At 35.6% G+C, this 11,768-nt stretch overlaps 1 protein-coding gene across 2 annotated transcripts; it reads right to left on the bottom strand.

Annotated features, from left to right (window-relative positions):
• Positions 1-2,750: 2,750 nt before the first annotated feature.
• On the bottom strand, positions 2,751-7,391 carry LOC112790481 (protein PLASTID MOVEMENT IMPAIRED 1-RELATED 1). Of its 2 annotated transcripts, none has more exons than XM_029297047.2 (3): positions 7,026-7,391; positions 4,365-6,763; positions 2,751-4,274 (listed from the first exon to the last, which is right to left on the bottom strand). In XM_029297047.2, the coding sequence occupies exons 2-3, from the start codon at positions 6,761-6,763 to the stop codon at positions 3,116-3,118; spliced, it is 3,558 nt and encodes a 1,185-aa protein (XP_029152880.1). In that variant the 5' UTR covers positions 7,026-7,391; the 3' UTR covers positions 2,751-3,115. The 2 variants fall into 2 exon arrangements, with proteins under 2 accessions (XP_029152880.1, XP_025688689.1); XM_025832904.3 differs by having other exon boundaries at positions 2,751-4,271; positions 7,026-7,313.
• Positions 7,392-11,768: the final 4,377 nt, after the last annotated feature.

Below are 11,768 nucleotides of genomic sequence, written 5' to 3'. Positions count from 1 at the left end.
GGTTTCACAATCATTGCCTTGATTCTTTTCCATGTTCTAGATGTATGCTGAACTAGGATGACTTCAATTCTGAACCGATTTTTCTAATTATGTACTTGAATGGAGCTACTATGGCATTGGATGATGAATTTTGCTTATTCATGAATGTTGATTGTTGTGGCTGTGATGATGCTGCTTTAAATGGATTATGTTTCTGTTTTTAATACCTGTAGTGATGGGGGACTTAGATTTCACCATAGACATACATCATAGTGGCAAGTTTCATGATTTAGGAAACGGGCTAGAATATTTGGGGGAAAAGGTGTTGGAAGATTTACATTATGAGCTCAATGAATGGAGTTTGCAAGAAATAGTTAGTGAGTTACAAAAATTAGGGTACAAAGGGTATGCCAGGATCTGGTACTCTGAACCAGGCTGTCAATTGAGCTCGGGTCTTAGAGAGTTGATGAGTGATGGAGATGCCATGAGAATGGGTAGGTTATTAGTGTCGTAAATTGTTAAGCATTGCTCGGTGTATGTTGTTGACGGCTGTAGGGAAGGTAATGGTATTGAGATATGTTCGAATGATAAGGATTATGTGCCAACTGAAGCTGAGTACCATGGTAGTTGTTTCGTAGAAGTAGAAGTTGAAGGTGAATTAGAGGCGTCTAGTGAGGAGGGTAGATTTGATGGCAGTGCTGACGATGGAGACCACGAGGATCATTTTGGGTTTGACGTTGAAGATGGAAATGATGGTAGAGTCGGAAACGCTTTTGAGGGGTTTGATGGCCCTTTAAATGAACATGAACATCCACCGGTGCAGTGGCTCCAACCACAGCCACCTCACAACAAGCCTTACCTCTTGAAGGGTCAGTCTCACAGCCTCTCCTAGCTGTGGCAAGTGCAAAATCTCAGCAAGCACCTAGAGCATCTTCTCAACCTTTACCAAAGACAAAGGTGTTTGGTGTGAGGAGAAGTGGGCGGCTAAAATTAGGAGTCAGGAAGCAACAAGGGCATCTAGTCTACATATAGACCTAAGTGATGGCTAAAGTCTCTTTAAATTTATAGTTAGGGTTGTTGGGGTTGCTATTAAATAGTATATTTTGTGATGAATTGTGTCTCTGTGGCCACTATTTAATATGTGGATAGGACCACTATTTTGATATTTTGGAATCAGGTTGGACCACTTTTAATTGTTGTACTTCTTGGATCTTTATTTTGGATTAGGTATGTGGCATATTATATGACCACTTATGTTATGATATTTTGTGTAAGTATGGTTTACAGGAACACTTATTTAATAAAAATATATGTGGCATATTTTCTGGCCACTTTTTACTGCAAGTTGTTGTCAATTGTGAAAATTTAAATATTCACATTGATAAAGTTACTTCCCAACTATCATTTGTTATACACACAAAATATATCAAAGTGCAAAATTCATTAAACTAAACATAATTAGCTTTAATTGAATTGAAACCATAGAATCTCTTACATTAGAATTTTATAGCAGAGATAACTCTAAACTCTTGCAAACCACATTCAATTATTAAGACTAGCAAAAACATAAATAGTATATATTGCATTTTACGTTGAATTTTCATATTGTCATCCAATCTCTCAACTTGTTCTTGGAGAGTATTCAACTCATCATATAATCTACCCACACAAGCATCTATTTCTCTGGCATCAACAATTAATCTCTCCATCTCCATGTTTAGCCTCTCTATCTTTCTTTCTTGTGTATCCAATTTCCACATTTCAGCTTCCAACTTAGTAGAATTTTGTGTTCCAACAGCAGCAGCAGATACGTTACTTCTTGCACCAACTTCATCAAGCCACTCAAAAAATTTGCATCTTCTGTTAGGGTAAGAAATAAATCTTCTATTAGGATTTTTTGTTGTTCCTTTGTTGTTCCTGAAATTTGAAGACTCAGAGTGTCACCATAAAAACAGTGAACCCGCCTTTCCTTTTTTTTTGGCCACCCATTCTTTGCACCGTCATCAACCTCAATCCAATCAAAATCATCAATCCATTCAAAAAAGTTGCATTTTGGTATCTTCCCACAAGTAACATACCTCCTACCATGGTAACATAATTAAATGTTATTACTTAAAAAAATTTTACTATATATCAAATAATGTGTTCATTAGTTTTCACTTTATTGTAAAAATTATCTAAATTATAATACTAATAGTATATCATAAAATTATTATTATTAATGTATTAACCATATTTAATATTTATTATTTATATATTTAAAAATTATATTTGAGAATTATTTATTTAGTTTCATAATAACTGATATTTTTAAATTTGAATAATTGATTAATTAGTTTGTACTTATTATACCATATATTCAATAATTTATTGAAAAAAATATTAATATAATGAATAAAAAATAATTTAAAAAAATATATTATTTAAAAAATAAGGACAAATAAACTCCTAACTTAACACATCAGTATTTTCTATTTAGAAAATACCCACAAGGACTGCGTTATATCACAAAAGTAGAAGATATAGATCGAAGTGATTTTTTTTTATCTTCGGAATCACGTTATCATTCTGAGAAATGAACAAGAACCGAATTGGTAGTTCACTTGAGAACTATTTGATGAATGGTTGATTGTCAATTTTTCAAATTTCCCATGCACATTTTCATCATTTTTATTTTTTAGAATTGCTGAATATTTCGAATACATTATTAGCAGTTTATTGGACACATAAAATAATAGCTAAGAAGATCAATAGACGGCACCTGCTAATTGTTTTATGTTAACGAGAATACATTATTTTTCAGTGCAATTTAAATTGCAATAGTTAACATTTTCTGCAGTAATACTTCTCCAATTGTGGTTTGTAAGCTGCAATATACATGCACTACTTCCAGAGAGGACATAAAACAGTTAAATACAACAAATGCATAGAAAAGTAAAGAAACCACTTTACAAAATAACAGTGTACCTAATCAAAATCCACCTTGTCTGATCCATGATGTTTTCTCTTTACCCTATTTTCACGAAGCTCCAACAAAATCAAACTCCCAATCACAGGTTCAAGTGGATCTATCAAATTAAAGTATAACCACTCTTCATAAAGAAACCTGCATTGCAATTGCCAACTCCATTACAAGTCAACTAAGTCTTATGGTATCACTTGGTATAATGACATTGGGGTTTCTGATATGAGGATTAAATTTTGCCAGTTCCTTCCATTTCGAGCCAGTACCGTAAATTCGAGATGATACGCTCCACAAGGTGTCACCAGGCTGCACCTTTGTGGTAACTTGAGCACCGGATTTCGATGCAGCCTTCGACTTCAATGGGAGCTTGTTTCCCTTCCCCATTCCATTAGCAAGCAACCAGCGCGAACCAGACTGTTGCTGGGTCGAAGTTCCCCAAAGCTTCTTTTTCTGAGGCTCATTCTTCACACCTGCAACATGGACTTCAGTAATTTTGAACTGGGGAATGAGCTCTTCTTCGGAGCTTTTATCCTCTTTCCTTTCGTCCTTTGTCTCCACCTTAGCTATTATCTCGCACTCATCATCCTTATTATTGTTGTTGTTCCTCAACTCGGACACAGTACAGTAAATTCTTTGCTTTGGTAGGACAAATTCTCTCTCAACTTGTATAAGTGCGAGCATTGGAGTTCCAACGGGCTCATAGTTTCTCATAGGATCACGAAGTTGCACCATCAATGCTACTGTGAAATTGTTTCCTAGTAAACCATATTTTCTGCCTTTACTTCGTTTCCTATCTCCCTTCGAATTCCCACGCATGAAGTCAAAAGAGTTAGCATGATGGGCTGCAAGAACCTTGGAAGTATGCTCACTAATGTTATCGATATCATCGATCTCACCAGAGTCCAGCTTCATCCATTCGTCAAGAGTTAAAGATAGGCCCATTATTCCATCGACACCATTGCTGCTGCCTTTTGTATCCATCAACTGCAAACCAGCAGCACCTTCCAGGCCAAGGGACCCACTCACATCAATCCCCTTACCATGGAGAGCTGAAATATCCCCAATTGATTGGGAAACGATGTTTGATGGAGCCTCCTCACTTGACATGCCAGATTGTACTCTTAAACCCTCCATTGAAAGTGCCTCAATTTTGTCCATAGCCAAAGGAGCAAGATCTTCCAACGAAACAAACTCCGAGCCCGTCTGGTTGTCCACTGAACTTGAACTAGACTGGTTGAACTTCTGCCCAGATGGTCTTCCTTTCAAGTCTCTTGGCATGAAAATACTATCTTGCCCTGCTATCAAATCATGTTGCAAACTGCATTGCCTACTAAAATTCAAAGGAAAAAATATTCAGTCAAACATAAGGATTACTACCAAAAAATCTCTGAAGACCTGTGGTACAAAAATATAGACTAACCTCTCTGTACCCTCTATGGCAGGCATAGCTTCCCATGCTACTTGTTCCATTGTCTTCCCCGTGATATCTTCAAGTGGCATTAATTCCTTCGCCTGCATTGAGAGCTTTTCAATTCCCACTGAAGCTAAACCCTGCAGAACCTCCATTATACCGGAGCCCATTTCAGCAGGTACCACGACAGGGTTGGAAACTTGCATAATTAAGCTGCCACCACTTTTAGAATTCTGAAAAAGAGTGGGATTCATCGACCGCACGAACCCCCCATCTTTTGTTTGTAGAAAAGGGCCCAACCCCTCAGCAAGAGGAGGCAATGTAGGAGGCTCTTCAGGTGGAAGATCAATAGGACTTCCAAAACCAACACGATCTTTTGAAGGAGATTGAAGAAAAACCTTCTCACTCAAACCCCACTCCCGCATTAAGGCTTCTGTTTCCAAATCTTCTAGCATCTGAGCTTTCTGTTTGCCTCTCACATCCTTAGACTCAGCCGGATGCTCTTTGCACATATCTTGAAACAAGGATGATGATGATGGCCTAATACCCTCAGAGTAGTTCCAGTGCTCAGATCCAGTAGAAGCATCGTAGCCAGCATCTGCCTCATCATCATCGCCCATGCCAAAATCAAACAAAGAGAAGCCCCCATCCAAAGCCTCCTTCTCAAATTGTCTCAAAAGGAGCTCTCTTGGAGACTCAGGATCACCTTCAGAATTCAAGCCCATTGGTCTGTGTTCCATGCCTAGCATGCTTAAAAATTCACTGGCAACTGATTCTGTAACATCATCCATGCTATGTGCTTCTTTCATCTTAGGTTCATATTTGGTTTCCATAATTTCAGGAGAGTCTAGGGCTGCTGTCTCCAAATCTGATACGCTATTTAAAGCCGATTCTAGTTCTTGCAGGAGCTGTTCTTTTGTGTATAAACCATCCTCTTTGGAAGTAAACTCATTTACTTGTGCTTGATCATTGGAATTCTCATTTAATTCACCAAAAGAATCAAGTATCACACTATTTTCTGAAGATACTTGCAGATTTTCAGTACCAAAGTTACAATTACTATCAACAGCAGGAGAATCCTCATGAGCCATTATCATGGACTCTTCTAGTTTAAAGGGTTCATTTGGTGCCATTTCTGTGCCCTTATCAACAACAGAAAACTCATTACCTTGGCACTGGTCAGGGTTTTCTTTTGCAGAATCGGAATGGGGATAGCCATCTTGTTTAACTGTATCCAGTTTTTCATGATATGCATCGAGTTCAGCTTCATCATGCACTGGACCTGTATTTGTATGATTACCGACATGATCTTCAGCATTATCATTTCCAAGATCAGATGAAGCATAGGCATCTGGTTTGACTGGCTCAACACTATTGGCAAAAGCATCAACTGCAGGTTCACTGTGAAGAGGATCATGTACCTTTTCTTCTTCAAATTTCTTATACAAGATGTCGATAGAGCTGGCGAGTGCAGACTTGGACGTTGGCAATACCTCATGAAGATCCTTTACCTCATCTATGGACCCAGACAAAGACGGACTGATAAAACCTTGTAAACTTCCAGCACGCCTGATGCTGCTGCTTCCATCAAACTGTCTCGGTTTAACATCTGATTTCGTTGAAGCCAAACTACTCTGCCTGAAATTTAATGAATTAGGAGCATGATGGTTGTCTCTAGAACCACCAGCATTATCACCAACAACCAGATATCCAAAACTAACATTCATCACGCCACCCTTAGCCAATCCAGTTAGCCTAAAACTCGTAGTCCACTTCCCGGAGCTCTTCTCCTCCTCAAGCTCCTCCAGCGTAAGAGGAAGCAGCCTCGTGAGGTCGACGCGGTGCTTCCCCAAATCAAGGTCAGGCGCATTAACAAGAGAAGCATAGAGCAAGAAATGCTTGGCCTCATACTTGGCCGAATGATGAGGTCCACTCCTACTACCATACACTGAGCAAGTGTAAGTCAACTTCTCTTCAAACTCAGCCCTTCCTTCAACCACCACAGCCTGCCGCGTCACCAGAACCCCATCGCGCCTTTTCCAATACACGGAAAGCACTGAATCCTCGAAATTCAAAGGCAGCCCTTCAATCAAATGGACTTGGAGATAAAAACTACAATTAAATCTCTTATTGCGTATATGGGAAAGGGCTTTCAACGGCCTCCAATTCCATATGGACCTCTTATCCTTCTGCGAATTCGTTTCGTCTCCAGTACCGGATTTCGGCCTTGATTTCGGATCAGGCAAAAGGGGCTTGGATCGAGAACTCCATGTTGGAATTGAATTCCTTGATGAATTTCTGTCCGAGTAAAGAGCTTTGCTCATAGTCTCAACATCTTTCAACAACCTCTTTTGGTTATTAGAACCACCAACACTCTTCTTACCAGCTTCACCTCTCGACAACATCATCTTTTTACCACAAAATAAATAAATTCAATTAAGTTAGTACAGATGAAACAGAAGAAACCCCGTATTTAATTTACAAAATTTGCACACGTAGCAAACTTGAATACAGTATGATAAATAAAGTATATGAGAAAAAAGATGAGAACACAAAGGGTCGGGGACCATAGACTGGAGAAGGAACCAAAGCTTGAGAAGAAGGTCAAGTGGAAAGTGTGAACAAGAATGAACAGAGAGAGAGAGAGAGGAACCACAAATGAAAACTTACAGAGAGTTGTGGTGTTGTGTGCGAAGATTGTAATCTTCTTCTTCTTGCTCACCAATCTCTCTCTCTCTCTCTCTCTCTCTCTCTCTCTCTCTCTCTCTCTCTCTCTCTCTCTCTCTCTCTCTCTCTCTCTCTCTCTCTCTCTCTCTCTCTCTCTCTCTCTCTCTCTCTCTCTCTCTCTCTCTCTCTCTCTCTCTCTCTCTCTCTCTCTCTCTCTCTCCTGCCCTGTGTTTCTATCTGTCAAGTGCCGCTACCACTTTCAAAATCGAAGAATTTCTAACAAGAAAGCATATTGTTAGAAATTTTCCAAAAATATTATATTACCCTTCCAAAAATAAATAAATGAAAAATATTACAACAAAACAATGTGTTGTTGACTATTCTCCTTTTCCGGTCTAGTTCGGAACTTTTCTTTTTTCAACAATTAACTTATAAAAATTTTTCAAATTTTAAAAGAAATTCTTTTAGACGATAAAAGAAAGAATAGGAGTAAACAGAAATAACAATAAATTAATTGACTTTAATGTTACCTAAAAAATTTGATTCTCAAATATTCTGGTTTTGTTTTTTTAAAGAAACAAATACCACGATTTATAACTAGCATAATAATATGCAGATTCTGATTTTGTTGAGCTGCTGTTTTTATATTTAAGGTTTAATAGAATTTATTGAATTCAATAATAAAATTATATAGTAGATATAAATATATTTTTTTATAACAAATAAACACAAACTAATATAATTTAACAGTTAAAAAAAATCTATAATAAGTATGATTTGAACATATTAATTTCAACTCTTCTTATTTAAGCCACACTAACTCTTTTTGTTTTTCTAACCTACATGCCTTTGGTATGCTATATTTTGAAATTTTGACCTTTCGTTGTTAAAGTGGTAATTACCAATTACCCATTTCCAAAGTTTAGTAATTTTGATGTAGTTACCATCTAGAGTGAGGACAAGCTCATTCTTCTTAGCCTCAAGAGTGAGGGCAAATTTGAGGGGGGTTGAAGATGCCACCTTGGTGGAGGTGGGTTAATAGCAATGGCAATAATGTGAAAAAGATGTGAGAAATTTAATAAGGTTCAAAGTAAATCTCATCTTACAATTTTTATATACACATTCAACGAATTCTATAATCAATATAGTTTTTACTTTTTAAAATACTAATTATTCAACAACAATTGCGAATATTAATAACCAATAACTATATTACATTATGAAAAAATATGTACAGAAAGAATGATATATGTAAAATATATTGTGTAAACTTTTCATTTTAGAGTTTGACGTAACAAAATATAAAAAAACACATGAATGAAAAATCAAGAGACATGCATGTTGTTCAAGGACAACCTTTACTTGAGGTCATTACCTTAAATTTGACTTTGTTAGGGGAATGACCCAACTCCTAAATCTAAGCATCACAAGAATTAAGTATAAGATCAGAAACAACGGCCGAATACTTTTGGTAACGAATCACAAAATACGAGCTTGCAACAAAGTTCCTAAAGTAACAAATTTAACTTCGCTCAAAAAGCTCAGATTAGGAATCCAACTTACACGAATAAACTATCTGACCCTCAAGACTTTCAAGTCATGGGTACGAGCTCACACCAAACCTCTAACACCATTGAACTAGAATGCAACTTTGTAAGAACATATGTAAGTAGATCAAAGATTTTCACTACATGGAAGTTACTTGATACATGAGATGCCAAGCTCAACTTTGTAGGAACATATTCCACCTCCTCATAATTGACCTACACAAACTCGGCAACACACAAATGACAGTTGGCCAAGGTAAACTGCCAAAAAGAAACTCAATTGCAACTCGACATACGACATCACAAGACTATAGTCCAGGTAAACTATATAAAATCTACAAATAGAACTTAATGCTCGACCTTTGAGAAGTATCTAACTTAAGCTCGACATCTTTGGAGTCCATCTCAATTTGATCCTCATTTGCCAAGACCCGACCTTACTTGGGCTACAGGCCAGCTACAAAACCTTGTTGCGAAAATCTCTCTCTCTTACTTGGTGATCAAACTTTCCAACCCCATGACTTAGCGGTTATAAACATGACTTAACTCCCAAGCTTGTAACAGCGCATTTCTCCAAAAAAGAATATAAAGAAGTGATCACAACTACACTAAACCTCTAAGATTCTATAAATACTCACAAGAGGTATGACGCGTTCAATCTTATATCTGATGCATGTGCTTCATGAGTTGTTTTTCTATGATATGTCATATAGAAAGTTAATAAACTATGTTCAATTATGAAGTGTTTTAGTGCTTATTTGAATACTACTTTGATTGCTTTGAGTTTACAAACTCTTATAGGAAATGATAGAAAAAGAAGCAACAAGAGCAATAATAGAAAAAGCACGCAAGCAACACTTCTAAAGCAACATTTCTAGAGACAAGGTTGAGTTTTGCTAAGCTTCTTTTGGGAGTTAAACAAGCCAATAGTTAGACATCCAGAGAGCACCATTTGTAGCGTCTTTAACTCCACTCAATTGGAGTCTCCAATGCCACTTTTCATGAAGCAATATGGTGCCTTAGACGCCACCTCTTATGGAGTCTCCAATGCCAAACAATTCACCTCCTAGGGACCAACGATGTAGCGTCTTAGACACCATCCTTGCCCCTCTATTTATGACATCTCCAACGCCATTCTCCTTGGTCCTCCTTGGGGTCTCCAACGCCAATTCTTGTGCATCCAACAAACTCCAATTGTGGCATCTCCACGCCACTTCAGGTGCTCCATTTGTAGCGTCTCCAACGCCATTTCAAGCACCACTAGGGCTTCCATTTTGAGCAACAATATGGCACCTCCACTGCCACAAGTTTGAAGCATTTCTCCTCATGTACGCCTTCGAAGTTTCAAGCTAAAATAAGGTTTGAAATGGAGCCTCACATGCCACCTTAAAGCACACTTCTAACACTACACTTTGAGCTTTAATTTTGGTCTTTAATAAAGCCTATGGTATGTTACAATTGGTGCTTAAAATTGACAAATCATTGACCACATCTAATGCTTATCAAGCCCAACCAATCAAGTCCACAACAACTCACAAGGTTCAGGATATCCAAAAGAAGGAAGGAAGATCATTAGTGATAGTTAGTTAAAAAATGCATTTAATTGTAATTTGAATTTCATTTATAATTTAGGAGAGCTTATAAATAGAGATTTAGGAAACCTTTGAAAGTGGACTGGACTCTCATTTTTCAATTTCATACACTTGACTTTCTACTTCTTTCACATTCTCATACCCATTTTGTATTTTCTTGAGTTATGAATAGCCTGTGATGTATGAATACTGACACAAACATGGGACATAATACGATACGGAATACGGGAACACACGAACGTAAAATTCATATATGACATGGAGATATGATATATATGTAAAATATAAAATATTTTTTAGATAAATTATAGGGTAAAAAACGCATATAAACTAAGGACAAATTTTAATTACGCAATTCAGCTAAACCAGATTCTCATTCATCAATCAACCAAAACACACTATAATGTAATTCGAAGCAACAAAATTCGAATTAGATTTGTTCATAATTCGAATCGACTTAGCTCGAATTATGACCAACCATTGCGCACAAGTAGTTCGAATCAAGTTGCCACGAATTACACAACCATAGTTCGAATTTAGTCAATTTGAATTACATGCATTTCGTGACATAGAGGAAGTTCGAATGGTATCAATTCGAATTACTCTTTTTTGCATGTGTACCACTGGCGGAGGAGAGAGACTTAAAAGTGTTGAAGATGAAGGACTGAAAAGCTGATGACAAAGCAGCGCTCTGCCTCTCACCCAATGTTCTGTGTTTTATCATAAAAACAATTAAGAGTTAACTGCGAGAGTAATTACGTATTAATTAGAATTTTTATTTAACTCTTATTATTAAAAAAAATTTAAATATTTTTATTTAATACATATAAATAAATACATTCAAAATTTAAATATTTTATATTTTTAATAAAAAATTTAAATTTATAAATTTAATATGTACTCTTAAAGTACAAAATAGATAAATCCTAAATTTATGCTAAATTTAACAATTTAACCATTTAAAATTTTATTATAATTTTATATTTTATGTACTTAATTTATATTTTAATTTTTTATAAAATCCCAATTTTTTCCAGTAATATTTCATTAGATTCATTACTCCATCTTCCCAATTCATTACTCCATCTTGGGAAAGAAGACTGGCTTCCTAAAAGTTTTTATATATTAATTTTTATATATTATTATTCATCATATTTAATAAATAAAAAATGTGAACTCTAAAACTTATTAGAAGGCCTACAACCAAAACTAAAAGATTAAAATTATAAATCTACAATAAAATTAAAAATTAGTTATGGTGACAAATTTGTATCCTAACAAAAATATTAAAAATTAATATTATTAGGTAGACAAAAAAAAGCTAAAACATGTCTTATTTAGTATTAATTATATAAATTTAGTTACAGAATATTTTATTAACAAAATTAACTATTAGGAGTTAAATAAAAATTTGATATAGTCACCAAAAAAAATAAAAATTTGATATAAAAACTTTTAGGAAGCCAGTCTTCTTTCTCAAAATGGAGTAATGAATCTAATGAAATATTACTAGAGTAGAAAAAATTGGAATTTTATAAATAATTAAAATATAAATTAAGTACATAAAATATAAAATTATAATAAAATTTTAAATAGTTAAATTGTTA

Source organism: Arachis hypogaea, chromosome 3 (assembly GCF_003086295.3).
Source record: "Arachis hypogaea cultivar Tifrunner chromosome 3, arahy.Tifrunner.gnm2.J5K5, whole genome shotgun sequence".
Lineage (NCBI taxonomy): Eukaryota > Viridiplantae > Streptophyta > Magnoliopsida > Fabales > Fabaceae > Arachis > Arachis hypogaea.
This window is presented reverse-complemented; position numbering and strand designations above follow the sequence as displayed.

Excerpts from the sequence above, each read along its gene's own strand:
- LOC112790481 (XM_029297047.2), bottom strand. The coding sequence starts at position 6,763 with ATGATGTTGTCGAGAGGTGAAGCTGGTAAGAAGAGTGTTGGTGGTTCT. Across the intron at positions 4,275-4,364 it reads GCCATAGAGGGTACAGAGAG|TAGGCAATGCAGTTTGCAAC; the intron begins GTTAGTCTATAT and ends TTTGAATTTTAG.